The sequence below is a fragment of the Mobula hypostoma genome, chromosome 8, assembly GCF_963921235.1.
Source record: "Mobula hypostoma chromosome 8, sMobHyp1.1, whole genome shotgun sequence".
In the NCBI taxonomy this organism is placed as follows: domain Eukaryota; kingdom Metazoa; phylum Chordata; class Chondrichthyes; order Myliobatiformes; family Myliobatidae; genus Mobula; species Mobula hypostoma.
The window spans coordinates 125952667-125979445 of record NC_086104.1 but is presented as its reverse complement, the minus strand read 5'-3'; the positions used below and the strand labels follow the sequence as shown (position 1 = coordinate 125979445).

At 47.6% G+C, this 26779-nt stretch overlaps 1 protein-coding gene across 16 annotated transcripts in view; it reads left to right on the top strand.

The window, feature by feature from the left end:
- Positions 1-26779, top strand: part of LOC134350907 (glutamate receptor ionotropic, kainate 5-like) — a 170889-nt gene that overhangs the window by 102550 nt on the left and 41560 nt on the right. For all 16 annotated transcript variants that reach the window (XM_063056743.1, XM_063056738.1, XM_063056734.1 and 13 more), the window contains 7 exons: positions 487-651; positions 3183-3280; positions 14210-14375; positions 16448-16626; positions 17661-17714; positions 17809-17970; positions 21283-21435. In XM_063056743.1, coding sequence (XP_062912813.1) covers positions 487-651; positions 3183-3280; positions 14210-14375; positions 16448-16626; positions 17661-17714; positions 17809-17970; positions 21283-21435 — 977 coding nt within the window. The remainder of the gene's footprint in view (positions 1-486; positions 652-3182; positions 3281-14209; positions 14376-16447; positions 16627-17660; positions 17715-17808; positions 17971-21282; positions 21436-26779) is intronic.

Genomic DNA, 26779 nt, shown 5'->3' with positions numbered 1-26779 from the left:
TCACACATCAATCCCCTCCACCCTCCCCCTCACACATCAATCCCCTCCCCTCACACATCAATCCCCTCCCCCTCACACATCAATCCCCTCCTCCCTCCTCCTCACACATCAATCCCCTCCTCCCTCCCCCTCACACATCAATCCTCTCCCCCTCCTCCTCCTCCTCCTCCTCCTCACACATCAATCCCCTCCTCCCTCCTCCTGACATGTCACTCTCTCGCTCACTGCATCCTGCTTCCTCCCCCACACATTACCCCCCTCCATCCCTCTCACTCCACCCCTCCTCCATCTCCTTCACTCACTGCCCCCTCCTCCATCCCCCTCACTCACCGCTCCCTCCTCTCTCCTTCTGATCTTCACTCATTGCTCCTCCTCCCTTCCCTACTCCCTCCTCTGTCCCACTCACACCACCACCCCCTCCTCCCTGCACCCTTTTCACATCCCCTCGTGTGTGGCCGAGCCACTGAGGGACGTTGTGTGTTGCAGCCTCAATCCTGGATGACCACACCTCGTGTGGCCGAGGAGAGCGCCTGGCCCTGGCTCTGGCCCGTGAGCAGATCAACAGCATCATCGAGGTGCCCGCGCGGGCTCGCGTGGAGGTCGACATCTTTGAGCTGCAGCAGGACAGCCAGTACGAGACGACGGACATGAGTACGTGTCTGCCCCCCTCCACTCTCTCTGGGTCCCTGCACCCCCCCCCCCACCATCTCTAGGAGTCTGCTGCCCATTTTTCCAATCCCCCCACCACCACCTCTGGATTTCTGTTCCCTATCTCTCTGTTCCTGCTACCCATTCTCCCCTCCCCCCGCCTTGTCTGTTCCCCAGACCTCCTGTCTCTGGGTCCCTGCTCCCCATGCCCCCTTCTCTGGGTGTCTCCTCCCTGTCCTCTCCCCCACCATTTCAGGGGTTTTCCTCATCATTTCTCCCCCGCCCCCCCGATCTCTGGGTGACTGCTCCCTGGACCTCCCTTCTCTGGGTCCCTGGTCCCCATCCCTCTGTTTCTGTCTAGGTCTGCTGTATCTGTCTACCATCTGTGTCTCTGCTGGTCTCTCAGTCTGTTTCGACATCACTGCCTGCCTGATGTCTGTACCTCCAAGTCCAACAGGATCCCTTCTTCTCATCCCGTTCATTCCAACATCCCATTCTCTACGTTGGGTGGGTGTTCTCCCATGGCAGTTTCCCATTGTCTTTTACCCATACCATTCAGATCGCGAGGGCGTGGAGTGGCAACAAGCAGAGAGTGCTGCCGACTAGGCCAGGCTAAGTGTCAGGACCTGGGATTCCTTCCACTAGTGGAGAAAAGGCACTCAGGTATGGAGCAGGAGAGCCCAGGATGAATCCGCAGACTCACTATATGTGGGCAAAGAGGTCACATTAGGAAAAGCAGAGATCTTGGGGTGAAGGGCTGAGAAGAGTGACTGGTAACAGGGTGTGGGCGGGGGTGGGGAGATTTGGGTCAATCCTGTCTGACTAATCACATCATGGAGGTTATAGGAGACCAAATTTGTTATTCCTTTCTCTCTATATTCCTTTCTCTGCCTGGCTTTTTATTAAACCTCCATATCTCATTACCTTTCTGTGTTCCCTTTCGTCTCTCCAACACTCCCGTCTCCATCGCTCTGTCTCGCCCCTATTTCCATCTTTCCCCATCTTCATCTCTCCATTACTCTCCTTCTCTATTTTTCTGTCTCACTCTCTCCTGTCTTCCTCTCTGTCTTCCTCCATCTACATCTGTTCTTCTCTGTATCCCCTTCATCTTTTTCCTTTTCTACTCTTACCTCTCCCTTACCCTTTCCTCCTCTTTTCCATCCCTCTCCTCTTTCTCATTGCCTTTTCCCTTCCCTCTCATGCTTCTTCTCTCTGTCCTCCTCCTCCTCTCTTCCTTCCTTCAACCTCCTTTTCCTACCTTCTAACTGTGCTCTCTTCCCTCTCCCCCCATCTTTCTCCTCTCTTGCCCCCTCTTCCCTCCCCTTTCACTTCCCTCTCACCCTTTTCTTCCAAATTCCTCTAAGTCCTCTCACCCCTCACCTCCCTCTGCTCCCTCTCTCTTCCCTCTCCCTCATTTTATACTCCTCTCACCTTTCTGTTCCCTTTCTCCCTTCTCACTTTCCCCCGTCTTCAACTTGCTCTCCTCTGTCTTCGCTCTCTTCCACCTAATGCCCCTCCGTCTTTCCTCCACCCCACCTTACCTGCTCTTTCCCCTCTCTCCTCTTTTGCCCACTCTCTTTCTCTTCCATCCACTTCCTCCTTTGTCAACAGCAGGGCTGGTATTCTACCTCCACACCACTTCTGTGCACGATCCCCTCAATCCTCAGAAGCAGTCTGCCTGTGTTGTTACCAGACTTGGTGACCGAACCATCCCATAATTCAGCCAATATTGTACTCCTGTATTGTGCTTACACACCACATCACGCAGAGTGATGCCGGTCTGGAACTTTTTTCCTGCAGGGCGAGGGCAACACAGTTAGTGCAGGGGGTAGAGCCGCTGCCCACAGCTCCCCAGAGACCTGGGTTTGTTCCCAACCCCTGGCACTCTTCGTGTGGCGTTTGCATGTTTTCCCTGTGACCACCCGGGCTTCCTCCCATATCCCAAGGGTGCGTGGATCGGTGGGTTAATTGGTAGCTATAAATTGTAACCCCCCCCCACCCTGTGTTGATGAGTAGGATAATCAGAGGGAAGTTGGTGGGAATGTGGGAGAATAAGTTACAAGGAAAATTGGGGCTGGGAAGGAGAATGGGACTTCTCTGTGGGGCGACTTGGTCTCGATGGCCTCCAACATGTTGAGGAGATCTGGAAGTTTAGAGAATTGGAGAGACACTGGAGGGCTGAAATGACTTGCTAGATTATGTGAAGCGGGATTGATGGTATTAAACAACCTGGAGCCAGCACTGAGCTGTGATTGTCTTTGACCTGTGCTGTTGGGACCTAGGATTGAATGTCAGGGCTTGCAGGGTAACAGCTAGGTCACAGGACCAACCGTCAGCGTTGGCTGTTGACACTGAAAAGGTGCTCACAGCTCTGCCCCATTCTACTAAATCCCCACTTGGCCAAGACTGTATCCACCTTCTCCGCAGTGACATCACCCTCCGCCCTGACTTTCATCACCTGAACCTTCCACTCCCCCTTTCCACCATCATCACCACTACCACACAACCAATCTTACTGTGCTCTTCCTCTGCAGTGTGTCAAATTCTGCCCAAAGGTGTGGCAGCCATCCTGGGCCCTTCCTCCAGCCCAGCATCGGGGTCCTTTGTCAGTCACATCTGCGGGGAGAAAGAGGTACACGCGGGGACGTCCGGGGATGCAAAGGTCTGGGCTGAGGGAGTTGGGTATGGTGAAGGTGTGGCGTTGAGTGGGAGAGGCTGGTGCAAGGCAGGGATTCCTTTAAAAGTGTAACATAAATATATAGCCTGTTATCAGTGAGCCATTTTCAGTCACCCTTAAATCATCATGCCATGAGTCACTGACCCTTCAAACACTGATCAATCAATGATTTTTTTATACATTGATACTTCTATCAATGAATCTCTGATCTTCTATCAGTGGTCCACTGAACATCGATCTTCTATCATCGACCCCCACCAACATTGACCTTCCATCTATGACCCCCTGATCTTCTACCAATGACCCTTGCAACATTGATCTTCTATCACTTATCCACTGAACATTGATCTATCAATGACCCTCCCAGCATTGATCTTCTATCAATGACCCTCTGAGCACTGAGACACAAAGGACTGCAAATGTTGGAATCTGGAAGCAAAACCAATCTGCTGGAGGAACTCAGTGAGTCAAGCATCATGAATGGAGGAAGAGGGGATGGTAGCCATTTTGGTTGGAGACCCTGCGTTAGGACTGAGCATGTGGAGGGGAGACAGCCAGTATAGAAAGGTGATGTGAATGGGTGAGGAAGGGTCTGGCAGGGGGAAAGGTGGAACTATAGGAGGAGAGGGTTGTTGGGCAGATGGCGCTGTGTGGGGGAAGGGGAGGGGTGGAGTCAGGGCAGTAGTTGGTGGGTAATTAATAGGGACAGGTAAAAATGGGGGCAAGATACTGGTGGGGGAAATAATTGTGGGTTGCAGCTAGAGACAGAGGCTGGAAAGTGGTAAGTGGAAACAAGAGGCGGTAGATACCGGAATCTGATTAGTAAAGAAGGTGATACCTGGAACAAGATAAACAGAGAGTTGGGGCTGATGGATCTGGTTCGGAAGACATCAAGTAGGGATTGTGTGTGGGTGATAGGCAGGTGGAACTGGGTGAGGGAGAGGAAGGAAACTGGCTGATGGGGGTGGGGGTGTGGCAGAAGGAGGGAGAAAAGAGGTTTCCTCACCTGGTTTCACCTGTCACCTCCCAGCCGCTACCTCGCCTCTTTATACCAGCCATCTCCCCTCAGGCCCAATGTAGGGTCTTGACCTGAAATACCGACCTTTTCTTTCTTGGAACCGACATTGCTGAACCCACTGAGTTCCTCCAGCAGATTGTTTTATTTACCCTTTCGGCCTTGTTGCTTCTCTCAATGACCTTGCAATCCATAACCCATATGATTGATGGCATGTGTGATCGATCATCTTTCTTGTCGCTCACTCTAATCAGTGCTGCTTTTGGTCAATTCCCATGAACCATAGAGAATGGTGAATATACTCAGCCAGTCAGGCAGCATCTTCAGGCAGAGAAATAGTTAATGTTTAGTGCTGAAAAGTCATGGAGTCACAGAGCAACACAGCATGGATACAGGCCTTCCTTCCAACCAGTCCATACCGACCACGGTGCCCACCCAGCTGGTCCCAATTTCATGTGTTTGGCCCAAATCCCTCCAAGCTCTCCTTCTCTCTATGTACCTCTTCCAAGTGCTTCTTAAAGATAATATTGTACCTGCCTCACCCACTTCGTCTGGCAGCTCATTCTGTACATTCACCACCCTGTTTGAAACAGTTGCCCTCATGTCCTTTTGAAATCTTACCCCTCTCATCCTTAATCTAGTTTTATGCTCTCCCACCCTGGGGAAAAGACTGTTACTGTCCATTTATCTATGCCTCTCAACACTTAAGGAGAATGTTGGATGTTCCCAGCAGTTCTCAGTGGAGAGAGACAAAACAGGTTAACCCTGCAGCAGAACTGATTGCAATCTCAAATTCCAGTTCTCCTATATAACCTTCTCCCCCCCATCCCCTTCCCTTTGGTCCCATCTTTCCCTCCCCCTGATCTTCTGTCTCTAATCCCGATTTGTCCTCCTCCCTTGGAGGGTCAGACACCCTGAGCCAATAGGCTGGCCTGGACCTATTTCCTGGCATAATTTACATATTACTATTTAATTATTTATGGTTTTATTGCTATTTAATTATTTATGGTGCAACTGTAACGAAAACCAATTTCCCTCAGGATCAATGAAGTATGACTATGACTATGACTCAGCCCACCACCTCCCCACCTCAGTGAATTCTCAGTCCAGTGTGACAGTAGTTTGCTGTTTCTCTGTTGGGTGGCAACTTTGCCATTTTTTTTTAGCATTTGTCTGTTTTTTTACAAGGCCAAATTACTAGCTCAATGCTCAACCCAGCAAAAGATGGAAAGTGCGCAAGGAGCCGGGCGGATTTGAACCCAGGACCACTCGCCTCAAAGTCGGGTGTGGATGCCACTACACCACTGGCTGTCCGAGTGTGACACTTGAGTTCCCTTACACCCCATCCTCCATAACCATTTCTTACCCCCAGACTGCGGGTCCTTCAGTCCATCTCTGGAATTCTCCATCCACCTGAACCCCTCAAAGTCCCCACCTACCCTGGACGTTCGCTCTTCTCCCCTCTCCCATCGATGGAGATACCAAAGCCCGAAAGCACATACCACCAGGCTTCTATCCTGCTTTTATCATATTCCTAAATGGTCCTCTTCTACCATATGATGGACTTCTGGCTTCACAATCTACCTTGTCATGATGTGCACTTTATCATTTACGAACACTGCACTTTTTTGGTAGCTTTTTAACTTTATTTTGCAGTGTTATTGTTTCACCTTATTCCAGCTGAAGGCATTGTGTAATGATTTGATCTGTATGAACAGTATGCAAGACAAGCTTTTCACTGTATCTTGGGTACATGTGACAATAACAAACCAATACCAATGCTAATACCCCCCTTTGATCCCCTCTGGATCATTCTTGCCCTTCCAACGTGACATCAGCAATCTTGTATTGTTTCTCCACTTTCCTTTCATTCACACCAGCCCCATCCAAATGTTGCTCTGGATCCCAGTCTCGCCATCCGACCAGTTGATGATTGGATGATGCTGTTGTGGCCTAGCCCATAGCAGCCGACAGACATCAAGCCCTTGTGTCACACCCCACCCTCGGCCTCAATTCCTCAGGGGATGGGAAATCGTTCCTTCACAGCTCCCAGACCCCACACAGCCTGTTTTTCCCTCCCGCCCAAGATTCACAGACAGGACTGTCTGGGGGGCAAATCCACCATTTCACTCTGCTCTTAACCCCTCTGACCCATTTCTTCCTTCCTCCACTGCACCCTCTCTCAGCTTGGTCCTGTCCGTTCCCGCTTACGTCCATGGTTTCTCTCCGTCCACCACCCATCCAGCTGCCAGTTCCTTCATCTCTGCTTATTTTGCCTTCCCATGGGTTCACAATCCCTCCACTCGATGTTAGGAGAGACCTCCACGTCTTCCTTGGATGGTTCCCCACCACCAACACACTCACTCATCTGGCTAAACCTGGTCTTAAGTTGAACCACCAGCTCCACTCAACCTTCTCCATATCAACGGTGTCTCCACAGGGCATGTGCATAGTCTCAGACCACTTGTGCCTCTGTGGGATGCGAGGATGGTCTTTGTTTCAGCTCTATTTTGACCCCTACCTCAGCTCTTTAATAGGTTATTTGGTGTCGCTCCCCGCACCTTACTGAACAGTTCCCAATTTTCCCCCTTCTATACAGATCCCTATGTCTCATCTCTGGAGTGAGTAACCTATGCCCACTTCAAGCCTCAGGATCCCAGTGATATGGACTATATTTCCTCTCAGCCCATCTCCATTTCTTCTTCCCAATAACCCCAACTCCATTGCCTTTATTGTGACTTTCCACACAGATGGCTCTTCCTGTTCTTTAACACTGGCTTGCCCTCTCCTGTTAACGACAAAGCCTTTGGCCTCATATTTTCTACTTTCTACACTTCTGCTTTTGGCCCCTACTCCTTCTAGGCAGGGCAAGGGTAGAGCTTCCTGTTCCTCACCTCCACCATATTGACTTCTATACTGAGCAAATCTTCCTTCACAATTTCTGTTAGCTTTATCAAAACTGAAAGATCTTTCCTCTCTCCCCACTTGGTGGACCTTCCCCTTTCCTTTCCCCTTTCCTTTCCCACTTTCCTTTCCCCTTTCCTATTTCCCCCTCTTTTCCCCTTCCCTTTCCCCTTCCCTTCCTTCTTCCCTTTCCCCCTTCGTTTTCCTCTTCCCTTTCCCCCTTTCCTGTTCCCCTTCTCTTTCCCGTCTCTTTTCCACTTCCTTTCCCCTTCCCATTCCCTTTCCTCCTTCTTTTTCTCCTTCCCTTTCCTCTCCCCCTTCCTCTTCTCTTTCCTCTCCCCCTTCCTCTCCCCTTTCCCCTTCCCCCTCCCTTTTCCCCTTCCCCTTCCCTTTTCCCCTATTCTTCCCCGTCAGATGGGTCTTTTCCCTTCCTATTCCACACTATACAGACCTTCTCCTCCCTCTCAGCATTCTGAAGAAATGTTCACTTCGCCATTGCCTTCTCTGCTCTTTCACAGCTAGTTACCCTTTTCTCCTGGCAGGAGATACATGTCCTTGGACCTTTCACTGCTTCTCTCCCCACCATCCATGCACGTGGATGGAAGCAGAGATTTTCTGGCACCTCCACTGGAGGTCCGCTACATCTGGTGATGATAAAGTGGTCTTCTCTACTTTGGGGAAGTCCAATACAGATTGAGTGACCACTTCACATTCTGTCCATGGAGTCAAGTCTGAGCTTCAACACATTTCCACACTCTGATCTCCCTGTCTACGATGCAGTGAGGCTGTGGCGTAGGGAACAGCCCTTCTCCTTCCCTCGGGCTTGGTTGTCAGGTAGTTTGGTTTAGGACATAGAATAGTACAGAAGAGGACCATCAGGCCCTTTGGCTCACAATATTCTGCCAAATCAATTAAATTAGTAATCAAATGGCCAACTAAACTAATCTCTTTTGCCTACATAATGTCCATATCCTTCTATTCATGTGCCTATCTAAATATCTCTTAAAAGTCTCAAATATATTTGCCTCTACCACCACCCCAGGCAGTGCATTCCAGGCACCTACCATTCTCTGTGTCAAAAAATTTGCCCCTCACATCTTCTTTGAAATTACCCTCTCTTAACTAAAATGCATGCCCCCTGGTTGTAGACATTTCAACCCTGGGGAAAAGATACTAGTTCCCTACTCTATCTATACCTCTGATAATCTTATAAATCCCTATCAAATCTCCTCTCAGCCTCTGCTGCTCCTCAGAAAACAACCCAAGATTGTCCAACCTCTTGTTATAGCTCATGCCCTCTAATCGAGGCAGAACCCTGGTAAACTTCTTCTGCATCCTCTTCAAAGCCTTGACAACCTTCTTATAATAGGGCAACCAGAACTATATGCAATACTCCAGATGCGGCCTAACAAGAGTTTTAAAAGGCTGCAACATAACTTCCTGACTTTTGAACTCAGTACCTCGATTAAGGGTCGTGCCCTTCACAGTATACTGTCGACCTATAAAGGTGCAGCACTTCACATTTGGCTGGGTTTAACTCCACCTGCCATTTCTCCACCCATATCTCCAACCAATTTATATCCCACTGTATTCTTTTCCAGACTCCTACGCTATCTACACCACCACCAATCTTTGTACCATTTGCAAACTTACTAACCCATCCATCTACATTTTCATTTAGGTCATTTATATACAACCCAAATAGTGGAGGTCCCAGCACAGATTCCTGCGGAACTCCACTAATCACAGCCCTCGGAAAAGAATAAGTCCTTTCGACCACCTCCCTTTGTCTTCAATGGGCAAGCCAGTTCTGAATCCAAATAGGTAATCCACCATGGATCCCATGCATGATAATCTTTTGAGACCTAGTGAAACACCTTACTAAAATCCATGGAGACAACATCCACAGCTTTACCTCATCAATCACCCGTGTCAAAAAACTCTATCAAATTAATAAGACAAGTCTTGCCCCGCACAGAGCTCTCCCTAATTAGGCCATGGCTTAACAAATGCTCATAAATTCTATGTCTAAGAAATCTTTCCAGAAACTTCTCTAACACTGACATGAGACTCACCAGTCTATCATTTCCAGGATTATTCCTGGTTCCCTTCTTGAATAATGGAAACAACATTAACTACTCTCCAGTCCTCTGGGACTTCTGCACTCTTTCACTTTTATTGATATCTTTCCTGACCATAACTGCACAAAATATCCAAACTTGACCTCACTAACATAAGACCATAAGATATAGGAGCAGAAGTAGGCTATTTGGCCCATCGAGTTTGCTCCACTTTTTCACATGGCTGATCCATTTCCCTCCAGGCCTCAATCTCCTGTCTTCTCTCCATATCCATTCATGCCCTGTCTAACCAAGAATCTATCAACCCCTGCCTTAAATATACGCAATGACTTGGCCTGTGGCAAAGAATTCCATTCTCTCGCTAAAGAAATTCCTCCTCATCTCTGTTCTAAATGGACGTCTCTCTATTCTGAGGCTGTGTCTTCTGGTCTTAGACTCCCCCATCATAGGAAGCATCCTCTGCACATCACTATGTTGAGGCATTTCAACGTTCAATAGGTTTCAAAAAGATCCCCCCTCATTCTTCTGAATATCCGTGAGTAGGGAGTCAGAGCTATGAAATGCTCCTCATATGATAAGCCTTTCAATCCCGGAATCACTTTCATAAATTCCTTTGAACTCTCTCCAATGTCAGCACATCCTTTCTAAGATAAGGGGACCAAAGCTGCTCACAGTATTCCAAGTGAGGCCTCACCAGTGCATTATAAAGGCTCCATATTATATCTTTGCTTTTATACTTATGTTCTCTTGAAATGAATGCTAACATTGCATTTGCCTTCCTCGCCACCAACTCATCCTGCAAATTAACCTTTAGGGAATCCTGCATGAGGACTCCCAAGTCTTTTTGCACCTCAGGTTTTTGCATTTCTCTCCATTTAGACAATAGTCTGCTCTTTTATTTCTTCTACAAAAGTGCATGACCATACACTTCCCGATACTGTATTCCATCTGCCACTTCTTTGTCCATTCTCCTAATCTGCCCAAGTCCTTTTGTAGCTTCTCTACTGCCTTAATACTACCTACCTCTCTACCAATCTTTGTGTTGTCCACAAACTTAGCCACAAAGCCATCAATTCTGTCATCCAAATCTTTGATATATAACATAAAAAGAAGTGGTCCCAATGCAGTCCCCTCTGGAAAACCACTAGTCATTGGCAGTCAGCCAGTAAAGGCTCCCTTTATTCGCACTTTTTGCATCCCGCTAATCAATCATTGCTTTAGCCATCTTTCCTATGATACCATGGACTCCTAACTTGTTAACAGCCCCTTGTGTGGCACCTTGTCAAAAGCTTTCTGAAAATCCAAGTACACAACATCCACCAGTTCTCCAATGACTAGCCTGCTTGTTATTTCTTCAAAGAATTCCAACAGATTTGTCAAGCAAGATTTTCCCTTAAGGTAACTATGTTGACTTTGGCCTATTTTATCATGTGCCGCCAAGTAACCTGAAGCTAAATTCTTAGCAATCAGCTCCAAAATCTTCCCAACTACTGAGGTCAGTCTAATTGGCTTATAATTTCTTTTCTTCTGCCTCTCTCTCATCTTGAAGAGTGGAGTAACATTTGCAATTTTCCAGTCCTCTCGAAATATGCCAGAATCTATTGATTCTTTAAAGATCATTACTAATGCTGCCGCAATCTTTTCAACCACCACTTTCAGAACCCTGGCATGTAGACCATCTGGTCTGGGTGATTTATCTACCTTCAAACCTTTCAGCTTCCCAAGCACCTTCTTCCTAATGAAGGCAAATTCACTCACTTCTGCCCCATAACATTTTTGAATTTCTGGCATACTGCTAGTGTCTTCTACAATGAAGGCTGATGCAAAATACTTATTCTGTTGGTCCACCATTTCCTTGCCCCCTTTAATACATGTCCAGCATCATTTTCCAACAGTCCGATAACCACTTTCACTTCGCTTTTATACGTTATATATCTGAAGAAACTTTTGATGCCCTCTGTTGGTTTTTATATGCTTCCCAATTCCTCTAACTTCCTGCTAATTTTTACTCTATTACCCACCCTCACTTTGGCTTTTATGTTGGCTTTGACTTCTCTTGGTAGCCATGACTGCATCATCCTGCCATTAGAATACTTATTCTTCTTTGGCTTTATCTATCCCATGCCTTCTGAGTTGCTGCAAGAAACTCTAGCCATTGTTGTTCTGTTGTTATCCCAGCTACTGTTCCCTTCCAAATCAGTTTTGGCCAGTTCCTCTCTCATGTCTCTAATTCCCTTTACTCCACTGTAATACTGGTTCATCTGACTTTAGCTACTCCTCCTCAAATTGCAGGGTGAATTCTATTATATCATGATCCATGGCCCCGAAGGCCTTAAGCCCTCCATCAATGCTGGTTCATTGCGCAACACCTAACCCAGAATAGCTGATCCCCTGGTGGGCTCAACCATGAGCTGCTCTGAAAAGCCATCTCATAGGCATGCTACAAATCCCCCTCTTGGGATCCAGCACCAATCTGATTTTCCCAATCTACCTGCATATTAAAATACCCTATAACTATCATAACATTACCCTTTTGACATGTATTTTATATCTCTCAACCACATCTTTGCTACTGTTCAGAGGTCTGTTTATAACTACATCAGGGTCTTTTTATCCTTGCAGTTTCTTAGCTCTATCCCCAGTTCTTCACCTTCCGATCCTATGTCACTTCTTTCTAATGATTTGATTTCATTTTTTTACCAAAGGAGGCACCCCACTTCCTCTGCTTACGTGCTTGTCCTTTTGATACAATGTGTATCCTTGGATGTTAAGTTCTGAGCTATATTCTTCTTGCAGCTACGACTCAATTATGCCCACAATATCATACATGCCAATTTGTAAATGTGCTACAAGTTTCTGTATTGTATTCAGATATAACACCTTCAGTCCTGTATTTATCACTCTTTTCCATTTTGTCCTCTTTTCATCAACCTCTCCTTATTAGCGTTCTCACTACACACTCCTTCTGTTTTATGAACCAACTACCCCATCCACAGCCCTGTCACTCCGGTTCCCATCACCCTGCCAAATTAATTTAAACCCTCCAAACAGCTCTAGCAAACCTGCCTACAAGGATATTGGTCCCCCTCAGGTTCAGGAGTAATCTGTCCCTTTCGTACAGGTCGTAACTTCCCCAGAAGAGATCCCAATGGTCCAGATATCTGAACCCCTGCCCCCTGCACCCGTTCCTCAGCCATGCATTCATCTGCCAAATCACCCTATTCTTGCTCCAACTGGCACATGGCATAGGCAGCAATCCAGAGATTACTGTCCTAGAGGTCCTGCTTTTCAACTTTCTATCCAACTCACTAAAATCTCTCTTCAGGATCTCCTCACCATTCCTACCTATGTCATTGGTGCTAATACGTAGCAAGACTTCTGGCTGCTCACCTCTTCCTTAAGAATGCTGTGGACCCAATACAAGACCTCTCTGACCCTGGCACCATACCATCCAGGTGTCTTTATTGTACCCACAGAATCTTGTTTCTATTCCTCTAACTATAGAATCTCCTACCACTAGTGCAGTCCTCTTCACTTCTCTTCTGAGCCACAGTGCCAGAGACCTGGTTGCTGCAGTTTCCCCGGGTAGGTTGTCCCCCTCAACAATATCCAAAGCTGTATATTCATTATTGAGGGGAACGACGAAAGGGATACTCTGCACTGGCTGCACATTCCTCTTCCTTCCTTCTCCAGTTACCTGCCTCCTGCAACCTAGGGATGACTACCTCCCTGTAGCTCCTATCTATCACTTCCGAAGTCTTTCGTATGAGCCTAAAGTCATCGAGCTGTAGTTTGGTATGCCTGGTTACCCAGGATGCTGGAGGTCTCCTAGATTTCACACACCTCACACACAGAACAAAACATTGCCACTGGAGCCATTCTCACTGTACTAACTGTGCTTTAACAGACGAGGAATGAAGAATAAAGAAGAAGAAGAAGCTTACCAGATACTTTACCTTGCCTGAGCCTGCTCTCTCCAAAGAATGATGAGCCGAAGCCAACACTGGCCCACTCACACACTGGCTGCTCTGCTTCCTCTCACTTTTTTTTTTATTCACACTTTCTAATGAACCCCATTCACTGGGCGCAGTGCAAATTTGAAAGTGCTGCGAAGTGCTGCCTTTTTAAATCTTCAACCGCAAACCTAAGTCTCATGCTTCCGTTCACTAATTGGGCACAGTCTAACAATGTAATTTGATACAACTTAATCATAACATCCCAACTCCTGTACTCAGTGTCCTGATTTATGAAGGCCAATGTGTTAAAAGCTTTCTTTGCAATCCTACCTGCCTGTGATGCCACTTTCAAGGAATTATAGGTCTGTATTGGCAGGTCCCGTTGTTCTTTCACACACCTCAATGCCCTAACATTCAAGTTAAATTGTTTCCTCATGTTTCGAGCCCTGGTCAAGGGTCTTAAATAAAATAAACATTACTCTGTTTCTTTCCCTACGGATGCCAGCTAACCTGCTGAGTATTTTCTCAGCCTCTGTTTTCAACCCTTTAATCATGGACCTTTCCAATTGATGCCCTGCTCCAAATTATGACCAGCAATAGCTCAGGTTATGGTATGGGCTGGGCTCTGGGGTTGGGACATGGGATGTAGTGTTGTGGTTGTGAGTTATGGTCACTGGAGCTAGGGTTGGGGTTGGGGATTGTGGACACTGGGGTTAGGGTTGTGGGCACTGGTGGTGGGACATGAGATATGGGGTTGCTACTTGGGACATGGGGTTGGAATTAGGGTGGGGTTGGGGATGCTGGGATTCGGACAAGGGGTTGGAATGTGTCCTGCCCGGGGTTTCTGCATGAGATGACTTGGCTCTGATGAAATCCTTGCCTGGCCTCCTTTCTGTTCTGCACCCCCTCCCCCCACCCCCCCCCCCAGATTCCACACATCAAGGTGGGCCCAGAAGAGACGCCCAAGCTGCAGTACCTGAGGTTTGCCTCCATCAGCCTCTACCCCAGCAACGAGGACATCAGCCTGGCTGTCGGCAGCATCCTGAAGTTCTCCAGCTGCCCCTCTACCAGTCTCGTCTGTGCCAAGGCCGAATGTAAGGCTTGCGGGGCGGGGTGGCTCTCTGTACCCAGGGCCCAAAGGGACTGGGACCCTCACCTCGCTGTCTGCACGTTTGGTCCATACGATTACCCTCCCTCCCGACAAACCCCAAGCCCTTTCATACATATGACCCCTTTCCCCTTCCCCTTCCCCTCCCTACAACCCCTTCTCCCTTTGCTCCCTACCAGCTCTCTTGTATCTACAACCTACTCTCCTCCCTACATCTCCTACCTCTGCTTTTTACACCCCTCCCCTCCCTGTGATCTCTATGAGCCCCCAATGTGCACTCCCACTGTGATAAAACCATTTATTAGTCTTCTTGTACATTAAAGCTAACTTCTTGATCTCAGGGTGCACCTCATTGTGGCCCTTGTACCTGTACTGTACTTTCCCTGGACATGAATTACCACAGTCTGCAATCTAATTTTCTTTCATACTACCTCAATGTACTGTATGTCTGTATACAATGATGTGTCTGGATGGAATATAAACAAGCTTTGCACTGTATCTTGGTGTGGTTTAATATTGTCATATGTACCAAGATACAGTGAAAAGCTTGTCGTGCATATTGTTACACAGATCAGCTCATGATACACTGCCTTGAGGTAATGCAAGGTAAAACAGCAACAATGCAGAAAAAAGTGTGAAATATTCAGTGCAGGTAAAGATAAAGTTCAAAATCGTAACGAGGTCAAGAGTCTTTATCTTATCATACAAGAGGCCATTCAGGAGTTCTGATGTCCTTGAGCCTAGCAGTATGCACTCTGGCTTATGAATCTTCCGCCTGACGGGAGAAAGGATGAGAGAGAATGTTTGTGGTGGGTGGATGTTTGATTATGGCTGGAGGAGTGAATCTGACCCTGTGTGTCTGGGGTTGTGTCTGACCCTGTGTGTCTGTTGGAAATATTTGACCCTGTGTGTCTGGGGTTGTGTCTAACCCTGTGTGTCTGAGGGTATCTGACCCTGTGTGTTGGAGGATGTCTGACCCTGTGTGTCTGGGAGGCGGGGTGTGAATCTGACCCAGTGCGTCTGGTGGAAATATATGACCCTGTGTGTTTGGGGTTGTGTCTGACCTTGTGTATCTGGAAATGTGTCTAACCCTGTGTGTCTGGAGATGTGTCTGACCCTGTGAGTCTGGGGTTGTGTCCAACCCTGTGCGTCTGGGAATATCTGACCCTGTGTGTCTTGGTGGGGGGGGGGGGGGATCTGACCCTGTGTGTCTGGGGTAACTGATCCTGTGTGTCTGGGGGGATCGGACCCTCTGTGTCTGGAGTATCTGACCCTGTTTATCTGGGGGGGATATCTGACCCTGTGTGCTGGGGGGGGGGGGCGGTATCTGACCCTGTGTGTATGGGGTTATCTGACCCTGTGTGTCTGGGAGATCTGACCCTGTGTGTCTGGGAAGATCTGACCCTGTGTGTCTGTGAAGTATCTGACCCTGTGTGGCGGGGTAGGGAGGAATGTATGATCTTGTGTGTCTGTGTGGATGGTGTCTGACCCTGTGTGTCTGGGGGAGTTGTGTCTGACCTGGTTTGTCTGTGGGTGTGTCTGGAGGGGGGTGTAACTGATCCTATATGTCTGGGGAGGGTATCTGGGAGGGTATCTAATCCTGTGTGTCTGTGGGTTGGGAGTGTGTGACCCTGTGTGTCCCTGGGTGGGTATCTACCCTGTTTGTCTGTGGATCTGTTCGTGTATCTGGGGGTTGGGGGTATCTGGGAATTTGTCTGATCTGGTGAGTATGGGGTATTGTCTCACCTTGTGTTTCTGTGGGTGGTGTCTGATCCTGTGTGTCCGGGGGGGGGGCGCTGTTGGTGTGTGGTATCTGACCCTGTGTGTTGAGGGGTGAGTATCTGACAGTGTGCCTATAGATATGTTTGACCCTGTGTGTCTAGGGTTGTCCATCCCTGTGTGTTTGGGTGAGTATCTGACCCTATGTCTGGGGAAGAAGGTTTGATGCTGGGAGAGGGCCAGGGTGTACAGGGTGAGTGGTATCTGACCCAGTGTTTCCGGGTGTCTGACCCCTGCACCCACCCGCCACACTCTGACTCTGCCCCTCGTCCCATGCAGGCCTGCTGCGGCTGGAGGAGCTCGTTCGCCAGTTCCTCATCTCCAAGGATTCGCTGTCCATCCGAATGCTGGACCACTCCAATGACCCCACGCCTCTCTTGAAGGAAATCCGCGACGACAAAATCTCCACCATTATCATCGATGCCAATGCCTCCATGTCATACCTCATCCTGAAGAAGGTGATATGGGGTCCTCTCATCTCCCCCCCCTCCCCACTCTGCCGGGCTGGGTGGGCAGCGGAAGATGCACTGCAGTGGATGGTGGGGGGGAGGGGCGCGATCCTGGGAACCTCGGCCAGCAAGGACTGGGCAGCACAGTTGACACACATGTCCCAACCACACTCAGGGTTTGCCTGGAACCAGGGCACGAATCTGGGCCCAGATTCTGAGACCTGTTTCCCGTTACAACACTGACATCTATTTTCCATAACGGTAGAATCAAAATCAGTTTAAATATCAGTAGCGTGCGTCGTGAAATTTGTTGTTTTGTGGCAGTAGTACATTGCAATACATAATAATAATAAAGTATAAATTACAATAAGAAAAGTGTATAATATTTTAAATTAAACCAGTACTGCAAACAGAGAGGGAAAATATAGTGAGATAGTGTATATGGGTTCATTGTCCATTCAGAAATATGATGGCTGAGGGTTAGAGTTGTTCCTGAAATGTTGGGTGTGTGTCTTGATGGTAGCAATGAGAAGAGGGCATGCCCTGGGTAATGGGGATCCTTAATGATGGATGCTGTCTTTTTGAGATATCCATCATTAACTTTCAACAACTGCCTCTCCTTACAAAACCGACATTTATTTTCCATAACACCACCAACACCTGTTTCTCATTACAACACTGACACCTGTTTCCTGTTACAACACTGGCATCTGTTTTCTGTTACAACTCAGACATCTGTTTTCCAAAGACACATTTGACACCTGTTTTCCCATTACACCTATCTTCCCATTACACCTGTTTTCCATTACAACACTGACACTTTCCATTATGACACCTGTTTTCCATTACAGCACCAACATGTGTTTCCATTTACAACAGTAACATGTTTCCCATTACAATACCGATATCTATTTCCCTTACAGTGCTCGCATCGGTCTTCCATTACACCATCAACATGTTTCCTTTTACAATGACAGCTTCTTGCTGCTACGGTAATGATGTCTGTATCTTGTTACGAAGCTGATATCTGTTCCCCATTACAGGCAGCAGAATTGAGAATGACCTCAGCCTATTACAAGTACATCCTCACAACAATGGTGAGTATGCTGACTGCGTACACTCACCTTGTCGTCCATTTCCCAGATGTCCCACCCCCCACACCCTGACCACCATTCTGTGTTCTTTCACCAGGACTTCCCGGTGTTACAACTGGGTGAGATTGTGGACGATCACGCCAACATCATTGGGTTCTCCATGTTCAACCCCCGGCATCCCTTCTTCCTGGAGTTTATCCGCAGCCTTAATATGTCCTGGCGGGAAAACTGCGATTCATCCCAATTTCCGGGAGCTGCGGTAAGTCCCACTGGCTACAAGGGACGGAGGGAGGGAAGTTGGACGTTGAGTCAGGTCACTGTTTGAGCGATGGTCAGTGAATGGGGGCCAGTGTCAGTCAAGCACAGGGTGGTACCACACTAAATCAGGCCATTCGGCCCATCACATCTATGCAGGCTGTTGCACTGATCTGTACCATTCCATTGTTCTGTATTAGGTCTGTCACCTTTCGTTGCCTTGTCTGAGTGCCTGCCTAAATGATACCTCTGACACCCAGTGACTGTATCTGACTCCACTGTCTCCTCAGGCAGTCTGTTCCAGATATTAACCACTGTCTGCAAAATATTTTCCCTTTAGAACCCCTTTAAAATTCGTCCCTCTCACCTTAAACCCAAAACCTTTTACTTTAGGGATCATCACTATGGGAAAAGTATACTGAGCATCTGCTCTATCTACACCCTTACAATCTCACAAACTCCTTCAGGTCAGCCCTCAACCTCCTCTGCTCCCCAGCTTCTCCAACCTCTCCCCCTCAATAAAGTCTTCCAATCATTGAGTCAGACATCGTGGAAACAGGCCCTTTGGCCAAACTCATCCAAGCTAGTTCTACCTGCCAGCATTTGACCCATAAGAATGTTTAACTTTTCCTATCAACGTCTGTCCAGCGGTCATTTAGAAATTGTTATTGTGCCTGCCTCAAACACTTCATCTGGCAGCTTGTTCTACATGCATGTCACCCTTTGTGTAAAAGAAGTTAAACCTTATTAAACTTCTCACCTTCAACTTGTGCTCTCTAGTTCTTGATTCCCCAAACCTGGGAAAAACATCGAGTGGATTCACCCTCTCTTTGCCCCTCTTGATTACATAAGCCTCTATAAGATCTCCTCGCAGTCTTCTATGCTCTATCCAACATGCAGGTGAATCTCCTCTGCGCTCCCCCGAGTGTAACCACAGCTTTCATATGGATGCATGCATTTCTAAATGACAATAAACGAGGACTGAGTGTCCCCAGAATCTAATATGGTGTGGCGACCAGGACTCTGCACGGTGCACAAGGACACCATGGTAATGTAGGGGTTCGTGTGACTCTGTTACAGCATAGGGCATCGGAGTTCAGAATTCACTGCTGGCATCCTCTGTAAGAAAGTGTCTACATTCTTCCCACGTGCAGATGGGTTTCCTCCCACTGTCCAAAGATGTGCTGATTAGCAGGTAATTGGTCATTGTAAATTGTCCTGTTATTAGGCTAGGGTTAAATTGGTGGGTTGCTGGGCAGCTTGACTCAATGGGCCGGAGGAATCTGCTCCACGCTCTACCTCTAAATACATAAAAAAATACCAAACTCCATTGTAGACCCATAACACACCCCATGTTTTATATTCTATGCACAACCCTGTGAAGGCAAGAATGCCAGCTGCCTCTTCATCACCCTAGCTACATATGTTGCCACTTTCAGGAGCTATGGACTTTGGCCCCTAAGCCTGTTTGTTTGTCAGCATTCCTTAGTGCCCTCCACTTCCGTGTATATGACCTAGCCCTGTTTTCCACCACAAAGTCTACCACATAACGTTGCCAGGGTTAAGTTCCACCTGCCATTGCTCCACCCAACTTACCATCCGATGTAGCCTAAGACAATCCTCCTCATTATCCGTGACACCGCCAATTTCTCCGGTCAGCAAGACCCACTTAATGTGCCTCTTACGTTTGACATCAACATTAGAGTATATATCACAGATCTCAAAGATCCCAGTATATATCACAGATCTCAAAGATCCCAGTATATATCACAGATCTCAAAGATCCCAGTATATATCACAGATATCAAAGTTATTCAAGTATATATCACAGATATCAAAGATCCTGGAGTATATATTATAAATATCAAAGATCCAGGAGTATATATCATAGATATCAAAGATCCAGGAGTATATATCATAGATATCAAAGATCCCGGAGTATGTATCACAGATATCAAAGATCCCGGAGTATATAACACAGATATCAAAGTTATTCAAGTATATAACACAGATATTAAAGATCCCAGAGTATATAACACAGATATCAAAGATCCCAGCACCCATCCCTGTGGTACACCACTGGTCAAGACCTCCAAACTCCTTTGGCTGTTACCCTCTGTGATTCGGATTCAGTTAGCCAGTTTGCCTTGGATCTCTTGTGATTTAGACTTATTGTCCCACCTATCAGGCAAGACTTTGTCCAAGACCATACTAAAATCTCCACACACATTGTCCATAACACTGCCGTCATCAACTTTCTTAGTTTCTCTGTTACTCATCTTCTAACAACTTCACTAAGAGAGGGAGAGTCAGTGAATGAGCTACGCTGTGAGTGACTGTCACCGTTCCCTCTAAGCTGCCTGAGTGCTCCATCGCGCAGTAGCTGAAATGTTCCCGCACACATAGCCTTTGTTGCTGCACAGCTGGAATTCTCTTTCATATAATGTGCAGTTTTCAGGCCATGTAAAAATTTCCTGATCAGAGCAATGGTTGGTCCGTGCAGCTGTCAAAAAAATTAGAGGGAACATTGGAGACATTGCTCTCCATCACTGTTACTTTGATCATACTTTCTTCACCCCCCTCTCCCCTCCTCCTCCTACCATTCCTTTCCCTTCTACCTCTTCTCCCTCTCCCTTCCTCTCCCTTCCCCTCCCCCTCCCATACTCCCTCCCAGTCTCCCCTCCCCTCTCTTCCTCCCACTCCCCTCTTCCTCTCTCCTTCTTTCTCCCTCTCTCACCCCTCCCTCCCCTCTATTCATCTCTCCCTTTCCCCCTAAATATTTCCTTATCCCATTTTCTCCCTGCATCCGTTGCCTTTTCCTCTCCCACTTACCCTCTCGTCCTTCCCTTCCCCTCTTCCCACATTCCCTCTTCCTCTCCATCCCCCTCACTTTTCCCTCTACCCCCTCTCTCACCCTCTCTTCCCCTTTCCCCTTCTTCCCTCCTCATCCGTCCCCCCTCCCCTACGCCACACCCTCTTTCCCCTCTCCATTGCCCCCACTCTCCCCTCATCACCCTCTCCCCATCTCCCCTTCACCCCCTCTTATGCTCTCCCTCTTCCTCCCCTTACCATACCCCCTCCCAGTCTCCCTCTTCCCATCTCCCTCCTCTTTCTTTTTCCCTTTCCCTCCCTCCACCATTTTCACTGTCTTTCACCCACTCTCTCTCCACCTCTCTCTGTCTCCCCACTACCCATTCTCCACTCTCAGCTCTCTTGGCCCTCCCCACCTCTCTCTCTGCCTTCCCCACTCTCCACACTACTCACCTCTCTCCGGCTGTCCCATACCGCCAGTGATGCCGTCTTCCTTCCCTTGCAGCTCCCGTCAGCCCTGATGTTTGACGCCGTGCACGTGGTGGTGAATGCCGTTCGGGAACTGAACCGCAGCCAGGAGATTGGCCTGCGGCCCCTCTCCTGCACCAGCTCCCAGATCTGGCAGCACGGCACCAGCCTGATGAACTACCTGCGCACAGTGAGTAAGGCCGGCGCACGGGTACAGTTTTGTGTGTGACGGACCGCAGAGAGGATGGTGAGCAGACCCCATCCGCTCCCCGCTCACCCCCCCCCACCAATGAACAGAACCCCCCTCCTTTCTCCCTTGATGAGATCTCCCCTCCCTGGAGAACAGATGTTCTTCCTCCCTGGTGAGATTTCTTCCGAGTGAGCAGGTCCCGCCCCCACTCAGTGAGACCTGTCTTCTTCCCTGGTGGTAAACAAGTACCTCTGGTAAGCAGATATACCCCTTCCCAAGAGCAGATCACTCTCCCTGGAGAGCAGATATTTCTCCCCTCGCCCTGGAGAGCAGCTACCCCTCCTTGGAACGCAGATGCCTCACTACTCTCATTGCATTTTCTGGTACAAATCTCTGTCTTGGTGATTCAGGTGCTGCTCCAGATACTTTGGTGTTGTGCGAGTCCCTGCCTCCACCACCTCCACTGGCGGTCTGCTTCTGATTCCAACCCCACATTCCATGCTACTCCATGATAATTTAAGGCCAGTATATTAGCAGAGCAGCACGCAAATGCTGGAGAAACTCAGCAGGTCAGGCAGCATCATGGAAATGAATCGCCGGCCGACGTTTCGGGCTGGGACCCTTCATCAGGATTAGAAAGGAAGGGGGTGTTTGCCAGAGTAAGAAGGTGGGGGAGTGGAAGGAGAACAGGAGGGAAGGTGATAGGTGAAGCCAGGTGGGTGGGGTAGGGAGATGGAAAAACCAAAGAGCTGGAGAGGAAGCAATCTGGTAGAAGAGGAGAGTGGACCAGGGGAGAAAGAGAAGGAGAAGACTTCAGGGGAAGGTGATGGGCGAGTAAAGAGAAAGAGGTAAGAGGCCAGAATGGGGAATAGAAGAAGGGGGAGGGAGGGAAAAATTACTGGAAGGAGGAATTGATGTTCATGGCATCAGGTTGGAGGCTACCTAGAGAGAATATGAGGTGTTGCTGCTCCAGCCTGAGAGTGCCCTCATTGTGGCAGAAAAGGAGGCCACTGAACAGGAATAGGGGTACCTATTTTAAGTGTGTACCTTATCTACCTGTGCTTCACCCTCAGGGATCTCTGGATTTGTACTCCGAGGTCCTCTTGATCCTCAATACTCCATTCAATGGGTGTGTCCTCCTCCCAAATTCAGCACTTCACACTTAACCTCTAGCCGCTGCTGCCCTGCCCAGTCTACTATCTGATCAATATTGACCTATGTTCCCCACCAAGAACAGTACTAATTTTTGTGTCATCTTCAAACTTACCATATTTCCATGGTGGCATGGTAACGTAGTGGTTAGTGCCACACTTTACAGCACCAGTGCTAAGATCAGGGTTCCATTCCCACTGCTTCTCTGTAAGGAGTTTGTACATTCTCCCTGTGACCATGTGGGTTTCCTCTGTGTGCTCTGGTTTCTTCCCACATTCCAAAGACATAATGGTTAGGTTTAGTGAGTTTTGGGTATACTACGTTGGCGCCAGAAGCATGGTGACACTTGCAGGCTGCTGAGCACAGTCCTTGCTGGTTTGATTTGACACAAAATGATCCATTTCACTGTATGTCTTGATGTACATGCGACAGATAAAACTAATCTTTAAAAGTCTCTAATCTTCAAAGCATTCCTATCCAGGTAGTTAATGTGTATAGCAAGCAGCAAGCGTTTCAGCATCAATCCTTGTGGATGTGAACTTCACTGATCTTGGGATTCTAGTCGCAAAAACAACTCAATACCATGACAAACAAGGACAAATTTGCAGATGCTGGAAATCAAAGCATAACGCTGGAGGAACTCAGCAGACCAGGCAAAGAGGAAAAGAGTAAACTGTCAATGTTTTGAGCCAAGATTCTTCATCAGAACTCATTTGCTCTTCCACCATGTGCTCACCCAGCCACGCTACTAGTCCTGATGAAGGGTCTCAACCCTAAATGTTGACTGTTTACTTTTGTCCTTAGATGCTGCCTGGCCTGCTGAGTTCCCCCAGCATTTTGTGTCAATACTGTGATCTTCTGCTTCCTGTTGCCAAGTTCCAGGGGCTTTAATCTTTTGGATCACCTTTCTCTGTGGGACCTTGTCAAGGCTTTCCTGAAATCCATGTGAGCGAAATCAGCTGTATGTTGCTCATTAATATGTTTTGTTACCTTTCAAACTAAATCAAAATTATATTGGTCAGACAGGATCTTTCACCAACAAAGGTGTGCTAACTATCCCTCATCAAGGCCTGTGTTGATTGGGGACAACTGTGGATGCTGTGTCCTAGCTATCTACGTGATACACAAGCTAGTATGCAAGCCAAGGCAGTGCACTATGGAGATCAAGCTGCAGTATCCCCTCTCCACACAGCTGATGAATCCAAAGGAATGGCAGAGACCGATACAGTTTGGGACTCACAGCATTGCAGGAGATTCCAATCAGCATTGAACTCAACTGGGAGTTGCCTTAGGGACTCCAGTTCTGGATTTTTCTTGGGGTTCACTCCCAAAGCTTTTCCTGTGAGTGGGTGTAGCTGCAGGGCAGTGGAGCTTTAAGGTCAGAGTTTTCCTTCTAGATGATCTGCCAACCATGGCTGATGAGCTCCATCTGCCTGAATTGACTGGTTTTAAGATGCCAATAACCTGCCTTTGCCCTTTCCCCTCATCAACTTCTGCCATTCCAAGCGTAGATTAATCCTGTTCCTTCAGAGGCTTTTCCAATAACTTCCCTTTCACTGGCGATAGGCTCACACACCTGTAATTACTGGGTTTCTGTCTGCTCTCCTTCTTGAACAAAGGGACAACAATTTTTGCCTTCTGGTTACCTAGTATATCGCCCGTGGCCCCAGCAATCTCCTACCCAATGGTCATAGCAGCCTGGGACCTATCTCATCCAGGTTTGGGGATTTGTCCACCTTTATGTCCACTGATTCATCTAGTGCCCTTTTTCTAAAACAAGTGTGTTCTTGAATTTTACTTTTCCACTCCCTGAATTCTCCTTTCTCAGTGAAGCTGATTAGAACTATTCATTTAAAACCTCACCCACACTCTCTGGCTCTGCACGCCCATTACCCTTTTGATCCTTAAGAAGTCTCCCTCTTTCTCTGGATACACTTCCCCATAATGCACTTATAAAATGCTTTGGGATTTTACTTAATCTCACCAGCCATTCATAATCCATGGCCTCTTTTTGCCTTCCTAATTTATTTTGAGTATCCCCATATGTTGTCTATACTTATATATTTTTTAATTTTAGAGATACGGCGCAGAACAGGCCCTTCCAGCTTACTGAGCCGTGCCGCCCAGCATCCCATCAATTTAAACCCAACTTAATCACAGGACAATTTACAATGACCAATTAACATACAAGCCTGTGCGTCTTTGCACTGTGGGAGGAAACTAGAGCACCCAGAAGAAACCCGCGCACACATGGGAAGAACGTACAAACTTTCTTACAGAGGATGCCGGAATTGAACTCTGAACTCCGATGCCCCGAGTTGTAATAGCGTCACACTAACCACTACAATGCCATGACACCACACTTCCTGAAGGGCTCAATTGTTTTCAGGAGATTCATAGAGCAACACAGCTCTAAAACACGGCTTTCAGCTGAACTCATCCATGCCGACCAGAGAGTCTATCTGTGCCAGTTTCATTTCCTCACACTTGGCCCATATTTTTCTAAACAAAGGGTTCCCAATCTTTTATATTCCATGGACCTCTACCATTAACCCAGAGGTGAACCCCAGGTTGGGAACACGTGCTGTAAATATTTACTATCCATGTAGCTGTCTAAGTACCTTCCAAATATTGTAATTTCAATCCCTGTAAACCTTTCCTATCCACGTACCTATGAAATATTGTACTTTTACCCATTGCTCCACTTCCTCTGGCAGCTTGTCCCATATACCCACTACCCTCTGTATGATGAAAATCCCCCTCAGATCCTTTTAAATCTTTTCCCTCTCACTTTAAACCTCCACCCTCTAGTTTTGTACAGAGTAGAGTGATTAAACCTTCTTACTGAGTCATGTTAGTCATGGTACATACAGGGCAACTTGCAGTGTGGGAGTGACAAACCGGGCCTGCCAAAACAGAAAATGTGCACTTGAAAACCCATGCAAAAAGAGAGAGCTTCCCGTGGGTAGGAGGTCCAATCGATTCACTGCGCAATCAGTCAGGTGCATGCCCTTTTGCCTCACTCTCGCCAACGACACAATTCAAAAGATTCTCCTCTGCTATAGATGGGAACACAGGGGAAGGGAATAAATGAGGTAAACAGAAGAAATACTGGTTGCCACGGTAGCTTAGTGCTTAGCGCGACGCTATTACAGCTTGAGGCACGTTCGGAGTTCAATTCCAACGTCACCTGTAAAGAGTCTGTACGTCCTCCCCCATGGAATACGTGGGTTTCCTCCAAATGTTCTGGTTTCCTCCCACAGTCCAAAGACATACTGTACCCAGTTAGTAGGTTGATTGGTAGGTAAATTGTCCCGTGATTAGGCTACTGTTAAAGAAGGAGATATTCCACGCTGTACCTCAATAAATAAGTAATGCTAAAATATCTATCCTGCTTGGTACCTGTCAACCAGCTGCCGCACTCTTGTGGACTGTTGCCGGTGAGCAGGCTCTCTCTCTGTGACTTCATGGTTAGCTGATGTCGAGGCCTGTGGGCTGTGAATCTCTGCTTCTCTTGATTATGTGTCTATGGGTTCATCTGCTGAGATGTTTCTGTAGCTTTCCTGGGTCCCCATCAGTTCACTGGAGTATATGACCCAAATGCCGCCTAACAATCTGCCCATCTGTCACCTCAAGCACTACTACATGAACGTGACAATACCAGACATCAGCTGATAGCCAGTTTTCTTCTTGCTAGTGGGTTAATTGTTGACTTTGTCTCTGGCACCGAACATTTGCGGCCTGGTGTGTGTACTGTATTTTTGTTTCATGGCCTCTTCTCATGCTGCAAATTTGCTCTTGGACAGCCAGCTGTAGGAGATCTAATCTGGTGCATAATGTGTACTTAAGCACTAACTCAGCAGGTGATGCATCTGTAAGTTTGTTTGGAGTAACCCGATAACGGAAAAGGAAATGGCTTAATTTCATCGTCAAGTAACCCTGTATTTGTTTGGAAAGACCTCACTTCCGTTCCACCAGGTCACTTGGTATTGCGTGTAATGGAGCTGTTGTCAGGTGCCTAATACCATTCTTTTCAATCAACTCCATACATTCGGCATGGCCAGGTCATGGTCGATCATTTCTGGAATACCAAAAGTGACAAAGACTGACTGTAGCTAAGTGATCTTAGTTATGGAGGAACAGGACAAATTAGTGGGTAATACCTCAATCCACTTCAAATGGACATCCGCAA